The sequence below is a fragment of the Monosiga brevicollis genome, genomic scaffold, assembly GCF_000002865.3.
Source record: "Monosiga brevicollis MX1 MONBRscaffold_3 genomic scaffold, whole genome shotgun sequence".
In the NCBI taxonomy this organism is placed as follows: Eukaryota; class Choanoflagellata; order Craspedida; family Salpingoecidae; genus Monosiga; species Monosiga brevicollis.
The window spans coordinates 278,946-305,203 of record NW_001865040.1 but is presented as its reverse complement, the minus strand read 5'-3'; the positions used below and the strand labels follow the sequence as shown (position 1 = coordinate 305,203).

The 26,258-nt window shown below is 54.9% G+C and overlaps 7 protein-coding genes across 7 annotated transcripts; 4 read left to right on the top strand and 3 right to left on the bottom strand.

The window, feature by feature from the left end:
* Positions 1–68: 68 nt before the first annotated feature.
* On the bottom strand, positions 69–4,516 carry MONBRDRAFT_31120 (uncharacterized protein; the record flags this gene model as incomplete). Its single annotated transcript, XM_001742905.1, has 17 exons — positions 69–217; positions 357–412; positions 496–647; positions 739–966; positions 1,080–1,172; positions 1,268–1,428; positions 1,551–1,710; positions 1,783–1,965; positions 2,047–2,126; positions 2,259–2,569; positions 2,758–2,888; positions 3,242–3,409; positions 3,486–3,547; positions 3,661–3,724; positions 3,835–3,887; positions 4,062–4,291; positions 4,383–4,516. 17 exons carry the CDS (start codon positions 4,514–4,516, stop codon positions 69–71), a joined length of 2,415 nt encoding a protein of 804 aa, XP_001742957.1.
* Positions 4,517–5,875: 1,359 nt separating this feature from the next.
* On the top strand, positions 5,876–7,574 carry MONBRDRAFT_14231 (uncharacterized protein; the record flags this gene model as incomplete). Its single annotated transcript, XM_001743225.1, has 6 exons — positions 5,876–6,094; positions 6,203–6,385; positions 6,532–6,856; positions 7,030–7,184; positions 7,277–7,350; positions 7,445–7,574. Coding segments are annotated over 6 exons (1,086 nt in total), but the record flags the coding sequence as incomplete, so codon positions are not given.
* A 213-nt stretch (positions 7,575–7,787) lies between these two features.
* On the bottom strand, positions 7,788–9,288 carry MONBRDRAFT_5578 (uncharacterized protein; the record flags this gene model as incomplete). Its single annotated transcript, XM_001742904.1, has 3 exons — positions 7,788–7,952; positions 8,120–8,646; positions 8,841–9,288. 3 exons carry the CDS (start codon positions 9,286–9,288, stop codon positions 7,788–7,790), a joined length of 1,140 nt encoding a protein of 379 aa, XP_001742956.1.
* A 641-nt stretch (positions 9,289–9,929) lies between these two features.
* Positions 9,930–12,551, top strand: MONBRDRAFT_5577 (uncharacterized protein; the record flags this gene model as incomplete). Its single annotated transcript, XM_001743224.1, has 5 exons — positions 9,930–10,192; positions 10,342–10,927; positions 11,037–11,291; positions 11,543–11,776; positions 11,916–12,551. 5 exons carry the CDS (start codon positions 9,930–9,932, stop codon positions 12,549–12,551), a joined length of 1,974 nt encoding a protein of 657 aa, XP_001743276.1.
* Positions 12,552–13,052: 501 nt separating this feature from the next.
* Positions 13,053–15,009, top strand: MONBRDRAFT_22712 (uncharacterized protein; the record flags this gene model as incomplete). Its single annotated transcript, XM_001743223.1, has 9 exons — positions 13,053–13,153; positions 13,279–13,396; positions 13,522–13,576; positions 13,677–13,741; positions 13,836–13,898; positions 14,002–14,080; positions 14,159–14,308; positions 14,344–14,434; positions 14,580–15,009. 9 exons carry the CDS (start codon positions 13,053–13,055, stop codon positions 15,007–15,009), a joined length of 1,152 nt encoding a protein of 383 aa, XP_001743275.1.
* Positions 15,010–15,824: 815 nt separating this feature from the next.
* MONBRDRAFT_5575 (uncharacterized protein) lies at positions 15,825–17,702 on the bottom strand (the record flags this gene model as incomplete). The annotated part of the gene is made up of 1 exon (XM_001742903.1): positions 15,825–17,702. One exon carries the CDS (start codon positions 17,700–17,702, stop codon positions 15,825–15,827), a length of 1,878 nt encoding a protein of 625 aa, XP_001742955.1.
* A 1,377-nt stretch (positions 17,703–19,079) lies between these two features.
* On the top strand, positions 19,080–26,237 carry MONBRDRAFT_31118 (uncharacterized protein; the record flags this gene model as incomplete). The annotated part of the gene is made up of 28 exons (XM_001743222.1): positions 19,080–19,157; positions 19,358–19,439; positions 19,477–19,595; positions 19,677–19,757; positions 19,837–19,961; positions 20,028–20,085; positions 20,205–20,282; positions 20,370–20,536; positions 20,610–20,676; positions 21,235–21,274; positions 21,351–21,618; positions 21,721–21,868; positions 21,946–22,019; positions 22,113–22,205; positions 22,336–22,426; positions 22,543–22,606; positions 22,741–22,948; positions 23,112–23,191; positions 23,273–23,343; positions 23,451–23,519; positions 23,631–23,748; positions 23,825–23,946; positions 24,018–24,116; positions 24,209–24,279; positions 25,159–25,219; positions 25,335–25,372; positions 25,615–25,663; positions 25,744–26,237. The coding sequence occupies 28 exons, from the start codon at positions 19,080–19,082 to the stop codon at positions 25,927–25,929; spliced, it is 2,805 nt and encodes a 934-aa protein (XP_001743274.1). The 3' UTR covers positions 25,930–26,237.
* Positions 26,238–26,258: the final 21 nt, after the last annotated feature.

Genomic DNA, 26,258 nt, shown 5'->3' with positions numbered 1-26,258 from the left:
CTGTGCCGATGTGAACAACTTCATTTCGTGCCTTCACCCTTGTTGGGGGACGACTTGCAGAACAATGTCTACTCAAAGCGATAAGTTTGATCAATATGGCGCTGGATGTTGGCGGCAGTGGGGCAATCGCGCACGTTGCTTCCCAAGGCAGCCACCGCCACATTGGAGGTCATCATTTTCTTGACAGCCTCTTTGACATCGGCCAGTGTCGTGTTATCTGTTGTCCGTGAGGTCGATGGAGTGAGAGAAAAAGTACAGGCAAAGCCACAGCACCTGAAGGTGCATCGAGTTTTGACTTCACTCACACACACCCAAACACACATACATGCGCGCACACGTGCCAACAGAACACTTACCAAGCAGCTCACAAAGTTGACGCGAGTCATAGTACACATCACCGGCCAAGTATTGTCTAACGAGCACGCATGTACCCAGCGCTAGATGAGCCAGGTGTTGGCGAAAAATTAAGATGAAACAATCACGCTTCAGACGGACCGAGCAATGTCTTCAGCGCGCACGGCGCGCGACTCCAGATTGAGGAGAAGCTGAGATTTGATCAGGTTTTTGGCGCGCTCCAAGTCGGCTTCAGTGATGCCACTGTGAACCAGGTGCAAGATGCGCAAGGCTAGCTGGATTGTCATGCTCGTCTGCACACAACATTGGCAGGGCATCAGCTTGCCATGAGAAGACGCATTTGTGTGTGCACAGACACGTGGTGAGGCCAGCAAGCAGGCATACCCGCGTTGGTTCGCAGGCAAATTGGAGTGCCATCAACCCCGTGTCCATATAGGGGACCAGACCCGCCGTCGCGGTCTCAACCCAGTAGTAGTTGTTCAGCAAGTGCGTATAAAACCAACTGTGCAGACCTTTGCCGGGTCCACCCGAGGAAAATGCACTACCGCCACCGAGCACGCCCTGCACTACGGCATAGGGAATGGCTTGTGCCATATCAGCCCAGTGCGGAGTCTGCAACAAGTCCGTGGAGAAGCGCGCACACCATGAGCAGGATCCAGCTAGAGCCGACGTCAAACTGGGAACGCAAACTACAAGCAAGGAGCAACCGCCATGCCAGGCCTCACCTCAAAACCCAAAGCGATGTGAGTCTGATCCGTTTGGAGTGCGGGGTGCAGCAGTGGCTTGTCAGTCTGCATAATGCAGTCGCCACCAATAAACTGCAAGTGATGTAGTAATTCACAGGAAAGCAAAACAAAATTGGTGAGACTTGTGTGCAAGGCCGAGGCGTATCTTGAGGAACAAGGCGACGCACCTTGGGTGGTTGCCGACTGGTGGGGTTAGTGCTGGGCGGCAGCACGTTGGGGCCTAGATATTTTGTAACGAGCTCCACAAGCTTGTCGTGATTTACCCCGACGCCAGCGATGACGCAGTGTGACGGGTGAAGGTTGGTCTGCTGATGTTGACGCAGCTTGTCTGTGAAAAACATACAGGAGGCAATGAAGGCTGTTGAGCCGCACGGGCATTGATGATGGAGCAGTCATGGCTTCTCCTGAAGCCATGTTCCGAAAGCGCCGAAACATTGTCGCAAATCGTACCTGGGGTCAAAGACTGGGCCTCCATAAAAGTGGGACGCAAGGGTTTCCCGATGCTTTGATGACCGTACGCCGCCTCATGCAGCCGCTCCAAGCATTCCACGCCTGGCGCGTCCAAGGCTAGCTCCTCGGCATAAACCAAGCCGTCCATGCAAGCGTTAAACTGTTTAACAAAGGCATGCGGAAAAGTAAGCTTGGTAGCGATGCGTCGGGATGAACAAGTATGCCTACGTACATCGGCCTCCGAGTAAGCGGGAACCAGCATGTTGTGCGCCATGAGCTCGAGCACATCCTCGATGTTATTCTGCAGCACGTTGGCCGAGTAGAGAGTGGTCTCGCGATTGGTCTGAACAAGGATATCTCCGCCCACACGCTCCATTGTGGCCATCATTTGCTCAGCACTGATGTGCGCCGACCCCTACCAAGCACGCGTGACGCGTGAGGTGCTTCAAGGCACCGTGTGTTTCCCAATGGGCTGATAGCAGCAGGCCTCAATTACCTTAAAGGCCATGCGGTCCAGGAAATAGGAAGCGCCGCGCGTAGCAGCTGTTTCATCTTGGCTACCAAATCCAAAAACAGCTGTTGTGGAAGATGGCAAAGAAGTCCATCGGCGTGTGTATGCATGCGTTTGAGGAACGAGTAGGTGAGCCTGTGACAAAATACTTTGCGGGCACGGGCAGGCTCAAGGCAGGGGTGGTGTCAGAAACGCACCCGTTACATTGGCCCAGACGCCAGGAATTTGCTCGGTAACGACGCGAATTCCATTGCTCAGCGTTGTACACTGCACGTGTGAGTCACCGGGGCTTTGACTTTGATGCTGAATCTCGAACAGAGGCTCGGATTGGGGCTGGCGAACGGCACGCTGCACGGCGCCACTGTGCAGAGCACGGCGCACAATTGGGCGCGCGAGGGCGGCAGGGCGAGCCGCCATAACACTCTTTAGCACTGATCCCAACCCTGCTGATACAAGGCGAAGCGTAGTCGTCCTTGCTCCAGCCATGCACACCAACAGCACCTGTGGCCTGCGAGGAACCCGAGGACACGCACGACACCCGACCATGAGGAGACGACGCAGGCCCAACACCACCAAGCACTTTGCTACGGTGTCCTTCAAGGCCCTTTCAGCGGCGCCTTGAACCACATCCATCCATCACCACAGCATGACCATCAGCACTGCCCTTCAACCAACACCCTCATCTCTACCAGATACCACAGAGAGGCTGCCATCCGTGCACCATTTCGCCATGTTTCACACACACACACACACACACACACACACACACACACACACACACACACACACACACACACACACACACACACACACACACACACATGATACTTACACGTTGAAGATGAAGAAGAGAAAAGGCAAACTCTCACTGTTTTCGCTCACATCAAAGATCGATCGAATCAATCACATCAAAGGATCAGAGAAAAAAAAATCCACCGGACTGAGAGTCGAGTCGGGGTTGAAAGGACAAAGTTTGATCGATTACAAGATAGCTTTCTTCCATTTGCACAAATCATAGGCAGTCGCTGGCCGCGAGCAAGGTATGGGGCAGATGTTGCACCAGCATTGACGAAAAAAAGCGTTGCTAGCGCTCCAAGCATCGCCTAGACCCACTTCGGCTTTAGTAGTATTCTTCATCCTCGCTCTCATGCTCACTAGCATCGTCATGCTCTTTGCTGACCGAGCGAGTGGCCACCTGTTCATCCTGGGACAGCTCTGCTGCATGCTCGCTCAATGCTGAAGGTTCGGATTGGGCTGAAGTGGCGAGGGCAGACGTCAAAGCCGCGTTGAGAGCCGCTTGACGGGCTGCAAAGTCACCCACGGCTTTGTGCAGCCCTTGAACCAGAGTCTATTATAAACGAGAGGCCTCAAGTCAAAGACAGACAACGACACGATGCTACAAACGTCATCGCAACACCGCGCACCTGAGCTTGCACAGCCTGCTCTGAACTGAGCATGGATGACTCGGCATTTGGCGCGCCCGTGACTACGGCAACAGAAGCAGCCCATTGAACAAGAGAAGAAAGAGGAGAAAGAAGAAGAAGAAGAAGAAATTGGTCTTTGATCGGCTGGATCTACCCTTTCGTAGGAACGACCCACCTGGATTCCATCCATTTTTATCCAACTGCTCCAGCAGCAAACGATGTGTGTGCTTCAGCTCAATCTAGATCAAGCCAGGTCGATCAACCATCGGAGTGAGAAGGGCAATCGGCAGCAACGAAGCCTCATGGTTAAATTGTTGACATGTGAGTCAAAAAACCCTCAAGACCTCACCAACTCCTGTGCGTCTGCTTTTTGCTTCGCGGCCGTCTCGCTTTGCAGCTGATCTAAGTATTGCATTACCACAGGCACATGTTTACCCGAGAAGAAGAGTGAGGCCAGAGCTAGCGCTAAGAATCATGAGGTGGTAGACCATCGATTGGCCCATCCTGACATGCCGCCACCCTGCTGAGAGCTTTAGGCAGGACTCCCATCGCGCAGAACAGAGGGCGCCTTCGTACCTTGCTGGGCCTGAAAGTTAGCCAGCAGATCGGCACTTTTTTTAGCAAAATCCGTTTCGAGAGAGCTACGGTAGGCCTCACGCTCGTTTCTGAGCTGCTGTAGCTCCACCTCCAGCTTTTGCGCATGGGCTTGGACTCCCGCTAGTTCGGCGCGCAGCTTGGTCAGGTCTGTGTGTAGCGTCTCGTTCTCCGCGCGCAACGCACGCTCCGAGTTGGCAATCGCCGTCGGTCTATAGAAAGCACCCAGAGAAAAGTTGTCATATGCTACTACCCACAGGGACTGCCTGATCGACCCGTTGTTAGAACCTTGGCATAGCTCACCCGCGTCGGTCAGGTTTTGAGGCCACTTTGGTCTTGCTTGAGCCGCCAGCAACAGGCCCATTCTGAGCTTGTAGGGGTCGCACCGATCGAACAGCGCTTGGTACGCGACTTGGTAGCGTCTTGTGCCCTTCCATGATGCCCAAACGGGAAGAAGCTCGACGAGGGTGACTCGACTGTGCGGGCCTTTGACTCCCGCGCAACAAAGAGAACAATTGAGGGTCAACAAGAAAAATTGATGGCCAAAGAGGGTCCAAACGATAAAGACGAGAATGTCGTATTCAAATTTTGGCGGGAAGAATCAACGCCCAAATTTGAAACTGGTTTGATGTGTGCTTTGTGGTTTTTTTGGTGTTTCATTTCCCTTGACTCTCCTCAATACGCCAGCTCGACAGGGACCTCAGCAAACCGTCACCATGTTTGGCCCTCCCAAGACCAGCCAGTCCCGCTTGCCGCAGGCACGTACTGCCAACAAAGCAGCCCCGGCTAGCTCCGTGCGCCGGCCGCTGGGAGTTCGGAACGGTACCGCAAATGGGCCTTCCAGCACCAACACGGCCAAACGCTCGGCAACCAGCGCTGGCGCCGTGAAATACACTCGGCCTGTCAGCACAGCAAGTGCCAAGTCCGATCCCAGCCAAAATCGGGCAAGCAGCACGTCGTCAATCATCCGTGGTCCCGGACGCTCGGCCAGCGTGCGAGGCCCAAGTGGGCCCGCCACGAAAAAGACCAAGACGGCATCTCGTCAGGCGCTGGCTCCAATGCGCTCGAGCGTTACCCGCGAAGATCCAGCCACTCAAAAACTCAAAGACGCAGTGGTGCAGGCCGAGGCAGAACTAACAGAACTACGCCAAGCGTACGAGCTCTGCCAAAGCGAACTTGTAGCTTTGCAGGACGATCATGGCGCGACACATCTGGCCGCCAAGTGAGTGCCCCTGTGTTTCAGGTTTAGCCCCACCCCCAAGGCGACGCGACAACGCAGGGTGCCGTTTGAGATAGCACGAGAAGGATATCCAACTCATGTGTCTGCTACTTGTTATGCCAACTTTGATTTTAGCGTGGTTGTGGACAAATTGAGCGTGGCTCATGAACAGGTCACCAGCGAGCGGGCTCGCCTCCAGGCCCAACTTGAGGAGACACGCGCTGCCCTACAGGACCAGGAGCAGCGCCACGCCGACCTAACTGTCAAGTTTGAGGAAGCTTGCACTACCCTGGAGGCTCGCGACGCCGAAATTGCCGAGCTTCGGGCCGTCATTGCGACCCGTGATGCGAGGGTGGCCGAATTGGAGCAGCAAGCACGCGAGGATGAGCAACTGCGGTAAGACGCGCCCAGGTCGTCAATAGAGCATCAATCGAGGCGGGCGCCTTTTGCATCCTTTTGAATCCGGCTCAGCAACCAAGTGCTGAACCCTTGATGCTGACCAGTGCTCGCACCTTGTCTCACCTCTTGACCCTGCCGGCTTGATGCATGTCGCATTGATTGGGCGGTGACGGCTTGCACTTGTAGGCGTCAACTACACAACACCATTCAAGAGCTCAAGGGCAACATTCGCGTGTTCTGTCGCGTACGCCCCATGCTGCCATCGGAAGGCGGGGACATGGCTACCATGGCCTTTCCAGATGAGAAGGAGCAGCGTGTCCTGAGTCTAACGACAACGACGGAAGGTGGTGTGGCGGGCAAGGCCCGATCCAAGACCATGCAATTCACTTTTGACAAGGTTGATTCCATCTGTCGAGCCAAGAATGGGCATGCGGGCTCATGCGCAAATCAGCTGGCTGTTGGCTCACGATGTTGGCACGACTGGCCTAAATCCGATTTTGAATAGGTATTTGGACCCAGTACCTCCCAGGAGGAATGTTTTGAAGACATTTCACAGCTGGTGCGATCAGCCCTCGATGGGTATAACGTGTGCATTTTTGCCTATGGCCAAACCGGTTCGGGCAAAACCTACACCATGGAGGGGGGCCAAGGCGAGCAGCGTGGCGTCATTCCACGCGCCGTGGAGCAGGTATGCTTTTATTCCTTTGAAGAGCACGTGTCTACCACTGGAAATGTTTCAGGTTGTTAGATTGTTAAATTGTTTGTTTGTTTGTTTTTATCTGTGTTGGTGCACCAGCTCTTGCCTCACCTGGGAACAACAAACGATGGACATAGATCTTCTTGGCTGCCGAAGCGGCGGCCAGCACCCATTGGAAGTACGAGTTCAGTGCAACCTTTCTCGAGATTTACAACGAGACGGTGCGCGATCTGCTCGCGGATGATGCGACACAGCGGCTCGAACTGCGCCGCCCAAAGGGGAGCGCAGCAGTGCAAATCCCAGGCCTGGCAGAGCAGGCAGTACATAGTGCCGAAGACATCTTGGCTCTTCTTGCACGCGCCCAGCAGAACCGCGCTGTTGCTGCCACCAAGGCCAACGAGCACTCTTCGCGAAGCCACAGCGTGTTTCGTTTGCATATTCGTGGCAGCAACTCTTCGACGGGTCTGTTGAACTATGGCTTGTTGCTTCCAATGCTTGTATACCTGCGGTGTCGCACGTCTTCTGCTTCGTGCCTTTTGCAAATATCCCGGTGCGATGAGTGTCGCCACGTGAGCCCTTACCAAGTTGCCAACCCTGTGCTGTAAACTGTGCTGGGTTGTGGATGCCATGATTAGAGGAAACGTGCCGTGCTGATCTCAACCTCATTGATCTCGCGGGCTCGGAGCGCCTCAAATCCTCCAAGGCCGAGGGACAGCAGCTTGAGGAGACCAAAGCAATCAACAAGAGCCTTAGCGCACTTGGCAACGTCATTCTTAACCTGGGCAAGGACGTATGTTGCCGCACCAGCATCGATTATTGTTACTTCCCACTGGCCCATTGCTTGTAGACGCCCTCATGACCGGCCTGTCGCTCTGTGTACAGAATGCCCATGTGCCCTACCGGGACTCCAAGCTCACATTCCTGCTGCAGGACTCTCTGATGGGCCAGTCCAAGACGTACGTCCAGTTCGTGAGGCCCTATTGCCTCTTCTCCCGTTTGACGGACGCGCTCATTTGAGTGAACTCTTCGTGCCCACCCGTGCTACCATAGACTAATGATGGTGAACCTGAACCCACGGGCTGAGAGTGCAACGGAGACCATTAGCACGCTGCGCTTTGCCACCAAGGTAAATCAGTGCCAGGTGGGCACTGCACGCAAGAATGCTGCCGGCTCTGCCTAAGCGTGAAAAAACCAGAACCTGCCTCCCTGCCGCTGCTGATGGCAAGAGTGTGCGAGGGACAGAAAGAAGAAAAGTGGTATGGTTGAAGCATGATGTTGTGTGTGGAGTGAGCCGTCTTGACCATGTGTAACAGAAAATTGACAAACTTTGTTTGATCATAACAGCTGCAAGTGAACGAGGTCGCTTGAATACATTAGGGGCAACCAGATGCTCTCAGGGCTTGGTGTCCCACACAATGGCAAAGCGAATGCCCTCCCGGGTCATCAAGACGCTATAAGCTGTGTCGGTGTTCTTGACACCGTCGGCCACAACGGCATCATAAGCCGATAGATGACAGTCGTTCAGGCTGGAGGCGGTGCTGTTTAAGCGCTGCTCAGCCTGGGGACACGCCAACGGGAACACGACAGGATGAGAAATGACCAAGGCAGTTCCCCCAAATGTTGTGTTAAGCGCTTGCATCTGGCACAAACGCCATGCGCTGTGTTCCCAACTGCCAAGGCGTGCTGCCTTCCTTCGATTGAGGAGACAGCCACTCAGGTACGGACCATGGTTCGTCGTGGATCATCAGCTGGATCGGGCAGCCAATGATCGTAATTGGTCTGCACAAGGTAGTCTCCGCTCAGGCGAGTGATGTTGCCCTCCAGAGCAGAGCGCGAAATAATGACGCCCTCGCGCTCGGGGGCACTGGCAATAATATACATACCAACAACCAAGGGCAGGGTCTCAAGTGTCTCGAGGACGGCACTCGCATTGCCTGACTCGGCAGCCTGCGTCAGGACGTGACGAAAGACGAAAACCTGGGGCATGGCACCCGTGGTTGCTGCCGCAAGCACAGTTGTTTTACTGAAAACATCGGTGAAGCGCCAGTTCTCCTCAAGGGTGAGGCCAGAGCCAGCAGCCGTCATGAGACCGCCAGTGATCCAGTACCAGTCGACACCCTCGAAAAGGACTTGCCCATTGCGGGTCATGTTAATATGGAGCGTGAGGCGACGGGCTTCATACGGCGATTGATCCATATTGCGTGCGTGCGCAATGCCTGTGGCCCCACAAGGCACGAGCACGCCCGTGCAAGCTAGGTGTGACAACATGTCAGCCGAACCGAACCCCATCAAATCACGCAGGCGGCACACAGGTGAGTCGGGTGCGGTTTTTCATCCATCCGTTCCACGGCAAAGTGTTTGAAAGAATGGGGGCAAAAAGGAGGATGCTGGGCGATATTCGTGGTCTGTGCTTCGTGATTGCAGCAAGCAGATTCCCCCAACCCACCGCGAGCTCGGCGCAAGTCGGGCGCGGCAGCATCCGTGTGCGCGAGTTCATGAAACCAAACCCAGGCCGCCAAATAGTTGAAGGAGGTGGGGATACCACGATCTGTCAGAATTTGAGCGATGGCATCAACTTCCTCCGACAGGTGTGGCCAATGGTTGGCCAACGACTGGCCCAGGGTTGCAAAGTCCTCGGTGGTGAGGTTGTTGAAGAGCGAGGCGTTGTGGGCTGCAAACACGGGCAGGAAGGATTCCTCGGCCGAGTAGCGGGCGAGCACTGCATCAACAGCCGGCGCCCAACGCGAGGCCACCGGCGCCTCCCATTCAATCTGCACAGTTGGCGGTGTCATCGGCGCAGCCATAACACCGCCTCGACCCGCAAGGCCCGTCCCACCGCAGGTCAATACCCCCACCACCACCACCACCAGCCACAGCTCAGCACGCCCCATCATTGTGTTTCTTGTTCGTTGACCTTTGCCGCACTGCCTGCCCGAAAGTTGCTGACAAATAATGATGGTCTTTCTTTTTTGTGTTGTGCTCTCTAAATTAAAACAAGGTCTTGCTTTGCCCCAGTGGCGCCACATCAGAAGCAAGCAAGCAGCTGGTTAGGCCACAGACGGCAGTCAAGGCAAAGAAGATGATGATGATGATGATGATAATAATGGTGAGGCCTCTGGTAGGCGGCCCTTGATACACCTACCCAAGGCAATGTCCTTCCTGCATGCAGCCTCACCGTAGCCTGATCTACCAAGGATCTATCACAACAAAGCACAGGAAGGAAGAGAAAAGTGAAAACACAAAAACACTCAATTACATGTACATGTACATGTACATGTATCATGCACACAACATTTTCAAGCGGACGCGAGCTCCAACAGCAGCAGCAAGGCCCGACGAGTGGCCCCTCTCAAGCAGGAGGGAGGTCGATTGCATTTGCGCTTAGCACGCAACTGTCTTGGTTGTGGACATTGAGCAACCCTCAACCTCCAAGCTTACACAGTTGTGAGAGCCTGGTCGCTGAGGATCGAACAACACAACACGGCGCATACTTGGGGAGCAGGATAGGCCACTCGGTGGCCACGGCACCGTTGGCATGGCCACCAACTCGCCGCTCCACACGAGCATATCTACGGGCTCACTGCGTGGCTCACCGGCCCTCGTGACCAACCTGCGCCAAACTATTCAAGAATGGAAGGGGGCTTTGGGTCGATTTAGCCGGCCCACGTCTCCGTTGCCAACCCAACGCCCTGCTGAGGTGGAGCTCATCGACCAGCCTGACCAGCCCCCTTCGATTCGCTATCGAGATGATCACAACCGCACTTCAATTCTCGATGCGCGCGACATCTGTGCCCTCAGGTGTGCCGGTCACACAGCTCGTGCCTCCTCTCTCTCTCCTTTTTTTTTTTTTTTTTTTTTTTTTTTTTTTTTTTTTTTTTTCTCAAGCATTGCCAATCTGCCTATTTCTTCGTTGCGCTTGCTCACCCGCGATGATACGATTCCGGCAGCGTTATCATGTTTACAGATCCGGGGCGACAATTGGCGCAGGGGCACGTCATGATTGTCAAGACGGTTCAGAGTCTCAATCTTCAGCAATGGACAGATTGGATCAAGGGCATTGTCCTCTTCTTCAACGGCTTTTTGCTGCTCACGCTCGTCACGGGGCCCATCACAGCCTTTGTGCTCCTTGCCCTGGCCGTGCACAAGCGCAGTGACTTGGATGCTATCGTCACCTCATCCTATGAGCTCAAACCCAAGCAATGGGCGGACATCAAGTGTCGCTCAGCCGTGATCTTGATCTGGATCAATCTGTCTCGATTCTTCTTTTACGCTGGATGGACGACCCTTGGGGTCTGGCTGTTCCTCAGCGGCGCCATTATGGTTGTTTTGGGTGACCGTGTCGCCTCCTGGTTTCGCCTGCCCGACCAGTTTCGCTATATCCAACCCAACTACCCAATCATGATCACCTATGCTCCCGCCAAAAGCAAGCAAGACTACAAACGCCTTTCGCAGCTTCTGCGCTTTCGAGACTCGGTGCTCGACGTTCCCGAGTATGCTCGACGGATGCGTCACATCTCCATCGGCTCGTACTGGGTAAGCTCAGGTCGTCGCTCCACGCCCCCGTCCCATGTCTTTTGGGGGGGCTCGCTGGCCGCGCTCACTCGTGCATGCCCCTTGGCCTGCTTTGTTTGCTCTTCCGCAGACAGAGACAATCATGAGTGTACTCGTGTATCATAACATCTACAACAGCATCAGCTTTCGACGCTATCTTTACGTCTTTGTGACGTACATTTTGCCGGTGGTCTTCACATTTCAGGTCCTCTACACCACCTGGCCCCATATCTCCCGGCACCACAACCGCTTCATCAGCAGCGTCAACGCTGACATGGGAGTCGTTTCCACCCGCTATATCCTCCGCTCGATGCGTGCCACCATCTACCTGCCCGCTTTGCCTCAGGTTTGTTTAGCTTTCAGGCGCAAGTAGAACCTTGGCGCTCACGTGCGCCAAACCAGCGTTCTGACCCTCGCCCTGCCTAGCTCTTCGTGCAAGCGCGCGCGCGCGTTGTGGCACAGAACGGCAACCGTGAACAGCACCTCATGCGGCTCTCCTTTTTGACCCTCCTCCTTTTTTTTTTTTTTTGTTTGTCTGTCTGTCTGTCTGTCTGTCTCTGTGTGTGTGTTTTTGCTGCGCTTCGCAACCGCTTGCAGTTTGTGCAAAACTTTTTCGAGTGGTTGGGCGACTTGACCGACTGGGCAACCGCCTGGACCGCCTACGTGACTGGCTTCATTGTTCCCATTGACGCTCTTATGGTGTATTTCAAGGCCAAATTTGAGCCTATTCAACGCCTCTGCATCATGCTCTTCCGCCTGATCCAGCCTCTCCTGGTGATGGTCTATGCTGCTCTCGAAGGCTCTCATCGTGCGCTCTTGCCCATGTTTCGGGTATGTTCCTCAACTGGCGATGCTCTGCTCTCTTGGCCCTCATTCGAACCTCGAGCCGAGCGTATATCTATGTCTTGATGGCTCACCTTTTTTTCCTTGTTTCTGCTGTCCACCACGTCCTGTTTTGAACCGGCACCAGGTGTTGTTCTTGTTTGGGAACCGTGTCGTCTCGCCGATCCGACTTTTTGTGCGTGCCACAGCGATGCAGCCTGTGCACGAGGTGCGCGAGTTTATGCGTCGCTACTTTGGCATGCAATTGGCCTACGAGACCGAATGCGATCGCTTGATTCGCACTCTCCCCGCCATGCGACGCTTGGGTCGACCTGCTGCGGGCATGGAGCCCTCGCATCCGCCGCAGAGCCAACAGTCCAGCATGCCGAGCTGGTCCGATCATGATGCAAAGGGGACCGATGACGAGGAGCTGGTACAAGGCCGCACGATGCGCTCCAGCTCTTTACCCAGCCGGCTGCCTGCCAACTCACTCGTGGCACTATCGCGAGGCACATCAGCCGCCGCATCCCGGCCCAGCACGCCAAATCTGGGCTCCCCACTCACTCTTGGCGAGGGGCCTTTGCGTCGACGCCTTGCCTCAACACCTCGTGCTGACTCGCTCAAGCAGGCAAACCCACATACCCGCACTTTTTCGCCTGTCCCAACTCATCCCCGGGACAAGCTGGACGTCCCTACGAACGCCGCCACACCCACCACCTCATCTTCAGTACCACTTGAACCGAGTCGCAAAGACGATGATGATGCTCACACCAAGACAGAGTAACTTTCAAGTATCGTTGTGGTCTAGACATGTCCCGTGTCTGTCGACCTGGTTGTACATTGTGTCTTGTGTTTGTTCCATTCTTTCCTAATCGCTCCCTTTGTAGGTCCTGTCACGTACCGAGGCCGTGCCCCGTGAGTCTTCTTCATGCATGTGAATTGACATGACTTGTCCCTGGCTTGAAATTTTCTGACAAAAGAGTGCGTCTGACAATCCGGGGGTCAAAAAAAGAACAAGCGACTATAAAGGCACCCCTTTGCTCTCTTGTCGTTCCGCTGCGTTCGCTGGCTGTTCAGACATCTGCATTTGGCAGCCGGGCGAGCTGGCATTGTTGGGACCCAACTGTACCTCCAGCCACCGTGTGCTGCTTGGATCCCGTGACCGATCTCATTGCAAGCACACCTCGTGCTAGACGTGTATTGTCACGACACAACAGGCCGCACGCGCACAGTGGACGGCAGCTCGTCGAGCCGAGTGTGCTGAGCCTCTGGTGACCAGAGCACGATGACAGCATTCTTACCCCCCTACCTTCGCGATCTCTTCGAGCCCGGACCGCCCATCAAACACGTCCCTGCCGCTGAATTGCAGGTTGAGAACTTTGAGCGGTAGGGCCCGTGCGCAGCTTTGCCGCCCCATTGGGCTTGTCCGTGCATCGTCCCCTCTTGGCGCCCAACAGACATCACCTCAACCTATTCACTCTCTTGCCTCGACACACGACACTGGTTGGCAGGAAATACAACGCCCCGCTGACGGGCATCTCAGCCTATCTTGACCAGTTTGAAACCACTGCACCACCGCCTCGGGTGGGCCAGTTTCTCGAGACTCGGGAAGCCCGCAAGCAGCGCAAGGTAAGCATGCTTTTGGGCTGTGCCCTGACAAAAAAAAAAATTGTTTTTTTCAAAGAACCAGGTGCATACAAAGTCCTGCTGACGTGTTGTACCATGGCTGGAATCTTGCACGTTGACCCCCGCAGGCCAAGGAAGCCATTGAGCGCCAGGAGCCTCAGCTCTCCGCTGCGTTGGAAGCATGTGAGTATTATCAACGCGCCCAGCTACGTGCAGCACAACCAGCGCCTCTCAGGTGGCATTTTAACCAATGGCCCTCTTCTCCCGATTTTCCCATGCTTAGGGAAGCCCAAGGAGAATCCCAAAGCTACGAGCGACCCATTCAAGACCTTGTTTGTGGGCCGCTTGGTATGATTTACTGCATGGCGCTGGTACTCCCCGTCTGTTTTTCGAGCACCTCCTCATGAGCAAGCCTTCTTTCGGTTTGTTGTTCACACTGCAGTCTTACGCTCTTGACGAGGAAGTCCTGAAGAAGGAATTTAGCACCTATGGACCCGTCAAAGATGTGAGTTATTCGTCGACGTGTTTGGGGGAGGTTCCTCTGTCTTGCGGCGCACTGGCCGACACCGCCTAATCAACCAACCAACCCCCCATCCTACCGTGTCCAGGTATCCTTGGTTCGCGATGCAGACGGCAAATCCCGCGGCTATGCTTTCATCGAGTTTGAGCATGAAAACGACTTGAAGGGTCAGATTCTGCGTCACATGTGCGGTGTTCTGCTGACATAGCCCTCGCTCACCTCCATGACTACTCACGCTTGTTTAGCTGCTTACAAATACGGCGATGGCCGCAAGATTGAAGGACGCCGCGTCGTGGTGGATGTTGAGCGTGGTCGTACGGTCGACGACTGGAAGCCACGTCGTCTGGGTATGCTGAACATCTCTCAAAAAGCCTGGCTGCAACGGGTTCCGGGCGGTTGGCGCACCACGACTCATGCTGTCTGTGTTCAGGTGGTGGACTCGGAGGCACTCGAAACGGTGGACCAGACAAGAACGATGTCGTCACGGGCCGCGTGGGCAGTCAGCGCGTCGAGGAGGGCAGGTCAGTGGCGTGCGTTTGTATTTGTGCAGAAGCATAAAATGTGGCAGAGAGGGCCCACGATGTTTAGCTGTTGCGCAAAGCGTACAAAGACAGTAGTCCTCATCGCGAGATGGTTGCACGCACCTCCTCCCTCCCCCCTCCATAGGCGTGAGAGCCGTTATGAGGCACCAGCAAGCAGTTCGCGTGATCGCTACGGCGGTTCCTCGTCGGGTGGTTATGGTGGCGATCGTCGCTCAAGCGATCGTTATGGTGGTGGCCGTGGTGGTGGTGACCGCTATGGCGGCGGTGGTGACCGCTACGGCGGCGGTGGTGACCGCTATGGCGGCGGTGGTGATCGCTACGGCGGCGGTGGTGATCGCTACGGCGGCGGTGGTGATCGCTACGGTGGTGGTGGTCGCGGCGGTGACCGTTATGGTGATCGGGGAGATCGCGATCGATACGGAGACCGCGATCGTGATCGCCATGGCGGACGTTCGTCTCGCGATCGTGGCTACGGTGGCGGCCGCGATGGCCGCCGCGATGACCGTGGCGGCTCCAACGCTAATCTTGTACCAATTGGTCAGCGCTCCTATTAAACCAACGTGTTTGTCCAGCCATCTGATTGAGCTTTCAGCGAGAGCGCCCCTCTTTGACTTGTGGAACCGTCGCTCGCATCATACCCATCTGGCGCTGAGAGGATGGAGGCAAACTCCCCCGTTTTCTTCGCTCAAGTTGATGACCTCGAGGGCTCAGAAAAGTCAATCAGGCAGCGCAAACGTTCTGTGACGAACGTGTGCCACTCCTGCTGTTCAACAGAGAGACATCTTTGAAATCAAAATTGATTGTGCTTTATGTGTAGTTCCTTAACAAGTGTTCATGTGCTCCTGTCAAGTTATCTCCTCGACGAGCAGCGAAGCTGATGCCTTCGTGCCTTCGTGCACAACAATAGCAATATTATTGACTGCACTGCAGAAGAAGGCGGGGAAGCAACAGTCAAATGTCGTTGCACAGCAAGTTCACTTCGACAAGAGCCGAAGTTGTCAAAATAATAAAAAGGGACGTTTTCTTTGTATGGCGTTAACCAAGGGTTGAGACAAGGGGAGTTTTAGCACACCCGAATCTCTCTTCGACTTCATGAACCGCTAAACACTGGATTAGAGGATTAAGAAGCCGTTGGGTTCGCTTTCATGTGCAACAAGGAGCAACAAAGAAAAAAAAGAAAAAAAAATAAAGAAAATCGAGGTTGAATTAACAGAAAGGGAACTCCGGGCGGCCCAGCCGCTTGTTTGGCCCAGTGGGGGCCCAAAAATCTTCTACAGACAAAATGACATTGTCACAGGTTTGTACAAAGAGCTTCCGTGGGTCCTGTGCGCGAATGGAAACAGGCTAGATCTGATAATTGGTCAAAAGTTCAGTAAAGGGCTTGGTTGACGGCGCGCTCAAGCGCCACATGCTTGGGACTTGTCTCCCAACGACCGCGCGAGTCACCGAGCCATTCCAGGCCCCCGTTGCGGGGCGATGCCGATTTGACGCGAAAAAATGGCGAGGGTTTGTGATTCGACTGTTGTTGGTTCTCCCGCGAAGTGGATGGCGAGCTGGTTTTGAGTTGGGATGCCTGCAAGGAGCTGCCCAGCAAGTCGCGTGAGCGAAGGCTGCCTCGCTCCCGAGGGCGGACCGTGGCTCGTGGGACCATAGAGCTCAAAAAGTCGCTGCTGGTGGCCAGGCTGAGATCAATCTCATCGTCGTCCTCCTCCTCATCTTCAACGGGGGCCAGTATGGTTGGGCGCGTTGGGGCATCAAAGGTCAAGTGCGATTGAAAGCCGGTGACTTTTTGAGGCGGATCCATTGGCATGCTGGCAGAACTGGGCTCAGCTTCAGCAGCAGGTTCGTCCATGAAAAGATTACGACGAAGTTGAAAGTGCTGGCTATCACGGTTGCCAAAAAGGTTCTGGTAGGCCATGATGGGTTGCTTTCGGACTTCCGCGGCGCAGCTTCGACTCAGTCGTGAGGGGCGAGTGCGCTTCTGTTCTCGCGTGGTGACGCTGCTGTTGTCCTGAGCATCTTCATCCTCATCTCGACCCACGTGACCAAGGCCAGTATTGGACTGAAGCGCCTTTTTGGCCAGTTTTTTGCGCCAGCCCCAGCCTTCCTCTCGAATGTTGCGCCATTGGAGGTTGCGGATTTCCTGCAAGCGTGCGTGGACGTGGTCACTCAGCGAAGAGCCACGGTTGGATTCAGCTGTCTGCACGGAACCCGCAGGTGCGATCACGGAGCGCAAGAAGGTGCCTTCCTCCGGCAGGCCGTCCAAGAGCGGATCGCGCAGCGCGCGAGGCTTGAACACGGGGCGACGTCCGAGCTTGGTGCGCTTGATGCCAACCGCATGGGCGGCAAAGCGCGGTGTTCGGGGCCCGCAATCTGGTGGGGGCGTACTATACTGAGCCGAGTGAATGTGAAAGGCTGCCCCTGAGCTGAGTGCGGATGGTGTCTCGGAATCGTTGTTGTTCTTGCTCGAGATGGCCAGACGGCGGCTTTCTTGCAGTGCGTCGTTCAGATCGGTGGAGGCATCTTCGCCAGCAGGCTGAATGATGGCCTCGAGGGCCTCTCGTAGCTCCTGTGCAGAAATGACGGATTGCCGCTTATCAGGGGCATCGGTGTTTGATCGTGAGGGGCTGTGTGCCAGCGGGCTGTCCACGTGGGCGGGTGGGTGCGCCAAGTTGCTACCCCAGCGGCTCTTGTGAGCACTGTTTTTGTGGCTGTCCTGTGCATCGGCGAGCTTGGTCCGAGGCGACAACGCCACAGGCACAGTTGGATCCAAAGTTGGCAAAGTCGGCCCAACCTCTAGACTGGAAGGCAAGCTGGCCTGTGCCCCAAGATTGGATAACGGGCTCAGTGCTGCAGCTTGGTCTGCGCTAAAGCTAAGGCTGAGGCTGAGGCTTTGATTGAGGGGGTCGTCAAAAACTTCATCCTCGACCGTGCCGACCGAGCCGGCGTAGGGGAGAGAGGCTCGTGCTGCCAGGGGGGAAGACCATTGCGAGTCGAAGGAGGCACGACTGGAGACGGTGGCAGCTTCCTCATCATCCACACCGAAAGAATTAGCCAAAGACAGGCGGGGCGAGCGGGGCGGGGTTGACGGCAAGCGGCGTCGGCCTCGTTGGGGCGGCGTGGTGGGCGGTGGCGCGGGTAGCCGGCGCATGAGCTGGACCGCGCGCATGCGAGGCTTTTCGCCGTTGCTCGCATTGGCTGAAGCGAGGGGCGACGCCGAGTGCGAGGGCACGGCCGACTCAGTCATGACGGGAGCTGTTGATCAGGCCTCAGGCGTTGCGCGCAATTGTCAACAGAGTGAAAGTCTTCAGCTCATCAGAGCGCAGGCAAGCAAGAGCCAGGGGCTTGTTGATTCTCGGGCAATACAGGCCGGAAGGGCGCAAGAGGATGGCGTACACCAAGCAACAAGAGCTCAAACAGAAGACATGCTCAGCGGTTGTGGAAGCGAGCAGGAACAGGCTCAAGTCAAGCAGCGGAACTTCAATATCAATCCTGCTGAGAAGAGGATAGGAGAGCTCAAATGTAGATGGTGAGAAAGTGAAGGAGATGGTGTGAACCATGGGCAGATAGGCTTGGTGACGGGCGCAGTGCCTGCAGCTTGATGAACGGGTTGCCAGCTCAAAGGCCAGTCGGGTCTGCAATGTCCAAGAACGGTGCTTGACCTTGTGGAACTATGTTCCTGATGAACGCAGTTCGATGAGCACCGCGCTGATGCCGAGCCGGGCGGATGGTTTCAGGTCTGCGGCGCCTGCGATGCAGTGTTGCCGGTTGCGATGCGGAAGCGTACACGTCCGACACTCACTTCAAAGATGGCGGCAGCAACGGCGGTGAAGCCCTTTCTTGTGTGAGCTGATGACAAGGAGGCCACGTCCCGCAAACCAAGCAAATCCAATGGCCGTTCGGCGTCGCTAGCAACACCAGAGCAAAGCCGGGTCTCAGCACGACGGCGCAAGTCAAGAGAAGCGCGCGCCCCTGCTGCAGACGTGTGAGTGTGTGTGAGTGTGGTCAAAGAGGTGCGACGGGGACCAAGAGACCAACAGCCATCAAGGGGGGGGTGGGGACGTACCAAGCCCAATTTGTGAGAAATAACCTCGTCGCCCCCAACATCGTTCTCTCGGCTCGCACCACACATACATTGGCCTTTGGTGATACACGATTGTCAGAAAATATATACGTGTAGCGTCAAGACCAACGCGGAATAAGGGTTATTGGTTATACATGTATGCACGATTTTCCACACTTGTCAACGTTTTCTTTGATACGTGCGAGCTTCGCTGCATTCCAAGTGAGTCGCTTGTCGAGTTGGGGCTGTGGGCGAGGGGGTCCTCGATGACTTGGGGTGGAGAGGGTGATCTGGCCGGACGGACGAGGTGTTGGCTTTGTTGCTGGCCTTGGGCATGATGATCTTGTTGTTATGCTTCGGCATAAGAACACTTTGGGGCGGAGGGGGGCATGGTTGCAAAAGTGAAGTCTTTCGAGCATGCTGCCCTCAGGATCGTCCCTGCCACTGGCTTGAGATGATGCGTTGCTCATGTCGTTGCCGTGGCCAAGGTCAGAGGGCCTCCTTTTTTTTTTCATCGAAAGGGTCGCCTGTTGCTTTTAGGGCTCGGCTTTCAACGCCGTCATGGAGGTGGGACCATGGGCGATTGCAGCCCTCTCTTTTGTTTGGATGACTCGGCTGTTCACGAATCGTGCGCACATAGTTTGTGGATCCACATGTGCACTTCTGGAACATCACAGGCACTGATCCCGTCCACTCACCCGTGACTCTGGGAGCTGTCGCGGCAGCCTGTCCCGTCTATGGCGTCGCGGTACGCTCGGCCCACTTGATCAGGACCACCGGGGCCGTGATGGCAGGGCGATGATCGGCATTGATGATATCCGGCCACGCTTGTACCGCAGGATTTGCGAGCCGATGTCGATCCCTACGGCATGAAGTTGACAGGAGCCATTCACATCGAAGCCATTGCTGACGATGCTCTGCGTGCGTCCACGCCCCACTGCCAACCCCCCCAGCGCAGCTGGTCGATTCGTGCTTACCCGACCTCCGTACCATCCCAATGGTGCTGTGCTTGAGATGATCCTCTTAGGTGAAGTCGACTATGTTGTGCAGTTGGCTGAGCAGGCGGACATACCCCTCGTGCGTACACTGCTGCAACACACGGCCGGTCCCGAGCCTTGCTCTTCCTAACCACTGCGTCTGGCCTCGTCTCATCTTTAGGGGATTGTGGGTTATGCCAACCTGGCCGATGCTCAAGCACCGGCGCTGGTCGCTTCCATGATGGAGGGAAACCGCGGCAAGGTACACTTCTTGGGACGGACACTCGTGCAGTTGCACAAGGCGGTCGCAACCACTCTCATCGGGTGGCTGAAAATGACAGTATATGCGCGGTATCCGCATGATCCTCAATCACAATCCAAGCTGGCCCAAAGTGGAGCATGACGAGCACTTGACTAGCACCGAGTTTGCCCGGGGCTACGCCGAACTTGCCAAGCACAAACTCAGGTACGCTGTCCTCCTGAGTGCTGCTGTCACCACCATGGCAGATCTCAGGTAAGGATCCATGGATAGCTTTGATCTGCAAGCCAATCCGCATCAGTTGGAGCGTGCTGCTGCCCTAGCCGCCAAGGTCAGCGCTGCCTCTTCAGTTGCTATTCCTGTTGAGTGTCTGCTCTTCCGCATCATACGCCCATCGAGTGCGCTCATCTCCTTGTCATACGGTCTCTTCCTTTGGCTCTCTTCTTCTAGCATCCTGAAGTGCCCATGATCGTTGACCACCTGGGCACACTCAAGCTCAACGTTGAAGGCTCAGCGCAGCGAACTGAGGTGTGTGTTTTTTTTCTTGCTGCAATGCTTCGTTCCGGCCCTCCAACGCCAACGAGAGGGATGACTCTCCGACTTGCTATTTCCTAGGCCCTGGCCAATTGGCGCGCGGGCATGCACCTGCTAGCTGCTGCGGGCCCACATGTCTATGTCAAGCTGAGCATGCTGGCGTATACCGAGTCCAACTGGCACGAGGGATCTGATGCTACGGTGGATGACCTCGTGCATGAAGTCATTGCACTTTTTGGCACAGACCGGTGAGTACGTTGTTGTGCCAGACGGCCCTGTGAGCGTATGCAACTCAGCCGCTGCGCATTTGCCGTGTCATAGCTGCATGCTGGCCTCTAATTACCCCGTGGATAAAGCTGAATTCAATGTTCAACCAGCGCAACTCTGGGTATGTCTGCGACATGGCCCGGCCTTGGTGCCCAGCGCGACTCCTGTGCGTTGGTGTGTAGGTGGTGTAACTCTCGCCCTTGCATCATTTTGCTGTTGTGCGGGCGGGCTAGGCTGGTTTCTCGCGGTTGCTGGCTCGGTACGACGAGGCTGCTCAGCGTCAACTGCTGTCTGAAACGGCTCGCCGCGCATATCGCCTATGATCCGATCAAGGCAGGCCAGGAGCGTCATGTCAAATTGAAAATCGGCTCCCGGCTTCCGGCTTGCTCAATATAGAATTGACATCCATATTCAGCCGCAGCTCTTTCAGCCAGTTCAATCATGCTACAGCCTCTTTGTACCCATACAGTAGCGAGGCCACAAAGCAGGGTTCATCAAATTGTCGTTGTCCACTTTTTTTTTTTTTTTTTTTTTTTGAAATTTTTTGTCTGAGATCGCCTTTTTTTTGGGGGATTGAGGTAAGTTTCAGACGTTGAAGGTTTCACCTCGGCTTGCCGGCGCGTCCTGTGGGTCACCAGGAGCGCCTTCGGTGTTCATCAATTGTCGGGGGACACGATAGGCTCGTGTTGCTTCTCAGTCTCGGGCTTGTTTGGCGCCTGGTCCGTCGGTTCACGTGGCATTCATCTTGTCGTTGGGACATCAAAGAGCCTGCTCGGTCTTGAATCGAGATCGTAGGCCTAGGTCGAGCTAGGTCAAGGAGGCTCATGGGCAAGTCTGTCATTCAGCAGCTCAGGCAGCCCCTCATTGGCAGCAACGAGCAGTGCTCCACAACCCTAGGATCCCAACGCGCATCTGATTTCTCCTCTCCCCGTGAGCTCTCCCTCGCGATGGAGGATGAGGACTTTACCGATGCTTTGGTCGAAGTTGAACTAGAAAATGGCGTCTCCTTCGACAAGAGCCTTTCCCACCAAAACCGGGCCGAAAAGCCGGCCGGTGGCGAACCGTACGTCCCGTGTTCTTGCCGTCTGCTGAGTATCTCGCATCTCCTTGATCTGTGTTGCCTCACCTGGCTTGGCGGGGCTCGCGACTTGTGCATTGGTGGTAGTCTCTTTCGGTGGTGGGTCCATCGAGTAGTCGACAATATCTACACGCGGCTCTTTGGATTGCTGTTGGTGTTGATCGACGTCATCTTGGTTTTCGTTCGCCTTTCCAACGCGCACTGGAAATTCAACAGTCACCACAAGGATCCCATCGTGCGTGTACTTACATCGAGCTTGTGATCTTGTTCCTTCCATTGCCACCCTCATCCCCTGCTTCGCGCGCACGGCAGGCCTATGATGTGGTGTCTACCATCATTGTGGTCTACTTTATGATCGAGCTCTGTGCGCGCATCTATGCTATTGGGTATGTCAGCCGGTCGTGGGATGTGTGCGAAAGTGACAACTGAGCAGTAGCTGCACATGACGCCTTTTTGACGACGGTCTCTGTCGGACGCAGGCCACGTCATTTTGTGCGGTTGCCGTGGGAGATGTTTGATGCTCTCATCGTGCTCGTGACCTTTATCTTCGAGTTTGCCTTTGAAGCTGGCCGGTGTGTATCCAATTAAGTGTCTCACTCCACTCAGCAGAGGCATGCCCTGTCCTCGCCCCAGTTTCAAGTCACCGGCAATCACTCTCGTTGTTTTTGGGTTAAAACTCGGCGCACCTGCTGACGTATCTAGAGTGATCATCTTGGCACGACTCGTGCGCATCTTCCTGATCTTGCGTCTTCTTTCGGAGCAAAATAAACTCAAGCGTGCTGCTCGTTTGCTGGTACGTTAGCTCGACATTGAATGCTATTTTTTAAATCGGCGTCCTCTTCTGTGCTTTGCAGAAAAAGCGCCGCCCCCGGTCCCTCACCAATGTCGTCATGAACGGCGCCACGAAAGGTCTCGCAAAACAAGCGTCGCTATCGTCAGGATGGCTTTGACCTTGATCTGACCTTTGTCACGGGTGCGTACCGTAGCGCTAGCCGGCCAAATGCTTGCTCCTCTCACATGCGTTGGTGCACGCCCTTCAAGAAAGGAGGAAGCTAACACAAGAATAAAACAGAGCAACCTCACGGTACCGCTGTCACTGCTTTTTAGATCGAGTCATTGCCATGTCATTTCCAAGCTCGGGACGCACAGCCATTTACCGCAACCCCATCGCCGAGGTGGCGCGCTTTTTCAACACAAAGTTTCCGAATGCTTACCTGATTGTCAATTGCTGTTCGGAGCGAGATTACGACCACGCCTTTTTCAACAACTCGGTCAAGAATTGCCGCATCGACGATCACAATGTTCCACCGCTCAAGTCAGTGCCGTGTGATAAAATTGGATGGCGTGCCATTCAAGCCGAAGAGGGCTTTGGCTTCGGGGGCATTACTCGTCGCGTTTGTTTTTGTTCTCACGGACCACGCTTGCGGATGCGCGCCGTGGGCCTACCTGATATCTCTCTGGTTGTCTGGGAACAACAGCGAGATATTCTCCATTTGTCGTGAGTTTCAAGACTTTCTGAGCAAGGACGAAAAGCGTGTTCTGGCCATTCACTGCAAAGGTAGGCTCTTCTGTGCGCACCAGCTGTGCCCGGTGTGTGCTTGTCTAAGCGGTGACGAACTGATATGATTGGTGCGTCCAGGTGGCAAAGGTCGGACAGGCACAATCATCTGCTCTTGGTTGCTCTACAGCGGCATGTTTACGCAGGCTCAGGTGAGTCTGGGGGGAGGAGGGTATCCGGAACAGCTTGGCAGCTCGCGGGAATGTAGCAATGCGCATGTCCTTTCTTCATGTATGTCGCCGATCACATATGACCTCAGGAGGCACTGGACTTTTTTGCCGAGCGACGCACCGACAAGGGTGTAGGCAACATGTTCCAAGGCGTCCAGGTTTGTTTTGAGCTTTTGCGAGGGGTGGCGCGCGACCGCGCGTTGTCCCATTTAGCGCTGCTCAAGCCGAGTGGCTTGCCTATTACTAACCGATACACGATGGGCTCACAGACTCCCAGCCAGTATCGCTTTGTGGGTTATGTGGAGGACATTATCCAAAAATACAATCGTATTCCTCCACCCACAAAGACCCTGCACATCTCGACCATTCGAGTTTGCTCCCTGCGACGTGAGTGAAACCCCTCCGTTGAGGGCGGGGACAACCATGCACCGGCCCACTTGGTTTGCGCGCCTATCGTGATCAGCCACTTATACCAGGTGTCCTTTTGCGTCAGTGGATCCCTCGGGTACCAATGGTATCCGAAGCCTGCGCGTTAAAATGCTCAACCCAGATACTACTGTGCTGGAAACAAGCGACGCGAAGCAAGTAGGTCACTGGGCAGAGCTGTTGGTGTTGGTTTGCGAATTTTGTTTGGGTTCATTTGTTCTGGTTCTCAGGTCACCGTGGAGCGTAGTGGCGTGTCAATCCCCGCCATTGAGTTTTCCTGCTCTGGCACGGCGGTTCGACAGGATGTTAAAACCATGTTCTACTCAGAGGTACGGGCAGAGGAAATTTGACCCTCAATTGCAGCCAAGGACGCAGGGCGCCTTGGACGTTTCACGTTGCTGGCTGTTTTGGTGGCGTTCAGGATTTGCCTGCATACTATGACAAGTGCCCCTTTTACTTTTGGTTCAATACGGGCTTTGTTCCCGAAGACCGGTTCGTCTTTGCCGGGCCTGGGTGGGGTGTTTGGCTTGGTTGTGGCTTAAAAGAAAGAGAAGGGAGATGTGGGCTCGAGTACGAGCGGCCGATTGACTGAATGGGCGGGCAATCGCTTAGGTTGCGGATTGAGCGCCAGGACTTGGACAATCCACACAAACCAAAGACATGGAAGATTTACGACGAGCACTTTGCGGTGGAGCTGGACTTTGCCACAGATAGCACTGCTTAGGTTAAGTGAAGCATGTCGGAGTCGTCTGGTTGCGCCTCATGCATATTCTGTTTGGGGTTTGATGCGGTGCGCTCCGAGGGTTTTGAGTTAATTCTTTCTAATTTTTAAGTGTGGGTGTGTGAACCAACCAATTCAGATGTCCGTTTCCAAGACCAGTCGAGTCCATCAGCGCGACTCTTGAATTTTTCATACATGCTAATACCCAGACTGCCTGACTGCCGCCTCTGTAAACCGCCTAGCAAGATGTCAAGAGAGAGGGAGAGAGAGAGAGAGACAAATGAATTGGTCGGTTTGAGAAAGAGAAATAAGGAAAAGCACAAGAGGCGAGGCGGAAGAGGAAAAAAAAGTCTTACATCCGGATGTACCTGAGGAGTCGATGTAAGAGTGACACTTAGTAACCCAGTCGCTCGAGCTGTGTGTGCATTTTCCTCTGGTGTGTGCAAGACCACAACAATGTTCCGATGCTTCAGTGGCGCGCGCGCGCATCGTCTTGGGCAGCACGGACGCGATGGCAGCAGCAGGAAGCAACGGGGGTTGTTGGTTGTTGGTTGTTGTGGGCGTTGTGGTGCAGGGATATAAGATTTTGTCGTGGCCTTTTGCCTTGGCCGTCTAACTGATTGTCTGGTACGCTTGCGTGCATGAGATAGATTTGTTCAAATCACGACCCCTCCCCCCCCCAACACCAACACCGACATCATGCCCTTCAAGGTGCGCACATGTCTTCTTGATTCCAGCAGCACGAGGGCTTCAGGTTTTAGGCCTGAGATCTGACGGCTGCTCTCTTCTCTATGTGCATTGTCAATCGTGCGATGGCTCTCCGCAGGTCCCTGAAGCGCCCAAGTGCCCCTCGTGCGGCAAGAGGTTGGTGTTTGTGCCACCCCCCGCCCTCTGACTCGATTCTGGAGAAGATGACGCGGCGCGGTCATGATGATGAGATATCGGGAAAAAATCGGGGTAGTGGGCCTCTCAAACCTCTGGCGAGAGGCCACAGGCATGGGTGGCTAGGCGTGCCGAACAGTCGTTGCAGCTGATGGGCACCATCCCGCTTTAGTCTGCTCAACTCACGCCCTGTTTATGTCCTTTGTCCTTTCCCTGTGACATAGCGTGTACTTTGCTGAAAAGCACACGGCACTTGGCAAGGACTGGCACAAGGTGCGTCAAGAATGACCCGCTCTTGCCACCAAGGACGTGACGTCTGCGTTTGTACTGACCTAGTTTGCTCTCGTTGGCAGATGTGCCTGAAATGCGAAAAGTGCAAGAAGATTCTGGCCAACGGCTCCTTTTTGGAGCACGGTGGTAAGCCCTACTGCCAAAAGCCATGCTACGAGGCCCTTTTCGGCGCCGGTGGCTATGGCCATGGTGGAACCGAGTCTCACAAGGACTTTGGCAAGGCCAGCTCCACCATGTCGTCCAACTAAGTCAAGCCCGCCATCTCGCATCGCTTGAATGCGAGCAGGCACCAATACCGAGTCAAGGATATCTTCCGCGGCTCTTTGCGTGTCCCTATGAGCGTATCTCTCATGTATCTGTTCGTGGCGTGCATTCACTCTTGTCCCTTCGGGATGGCTCTGAGTGTTCGGGATGTCAACGCACGCACACACACGTTCAAGATGCTCAACTCGTTTGTTCTTCCTTTCTTTTCATCTTTGCAAGCCAATTCCGGCTATCGTATTTTCTGTGCACGGACTGCTGGCTAGTTGTATCGAGCCCACAATTGTACCCAAGCAAAACAAACAGACAAAACGTT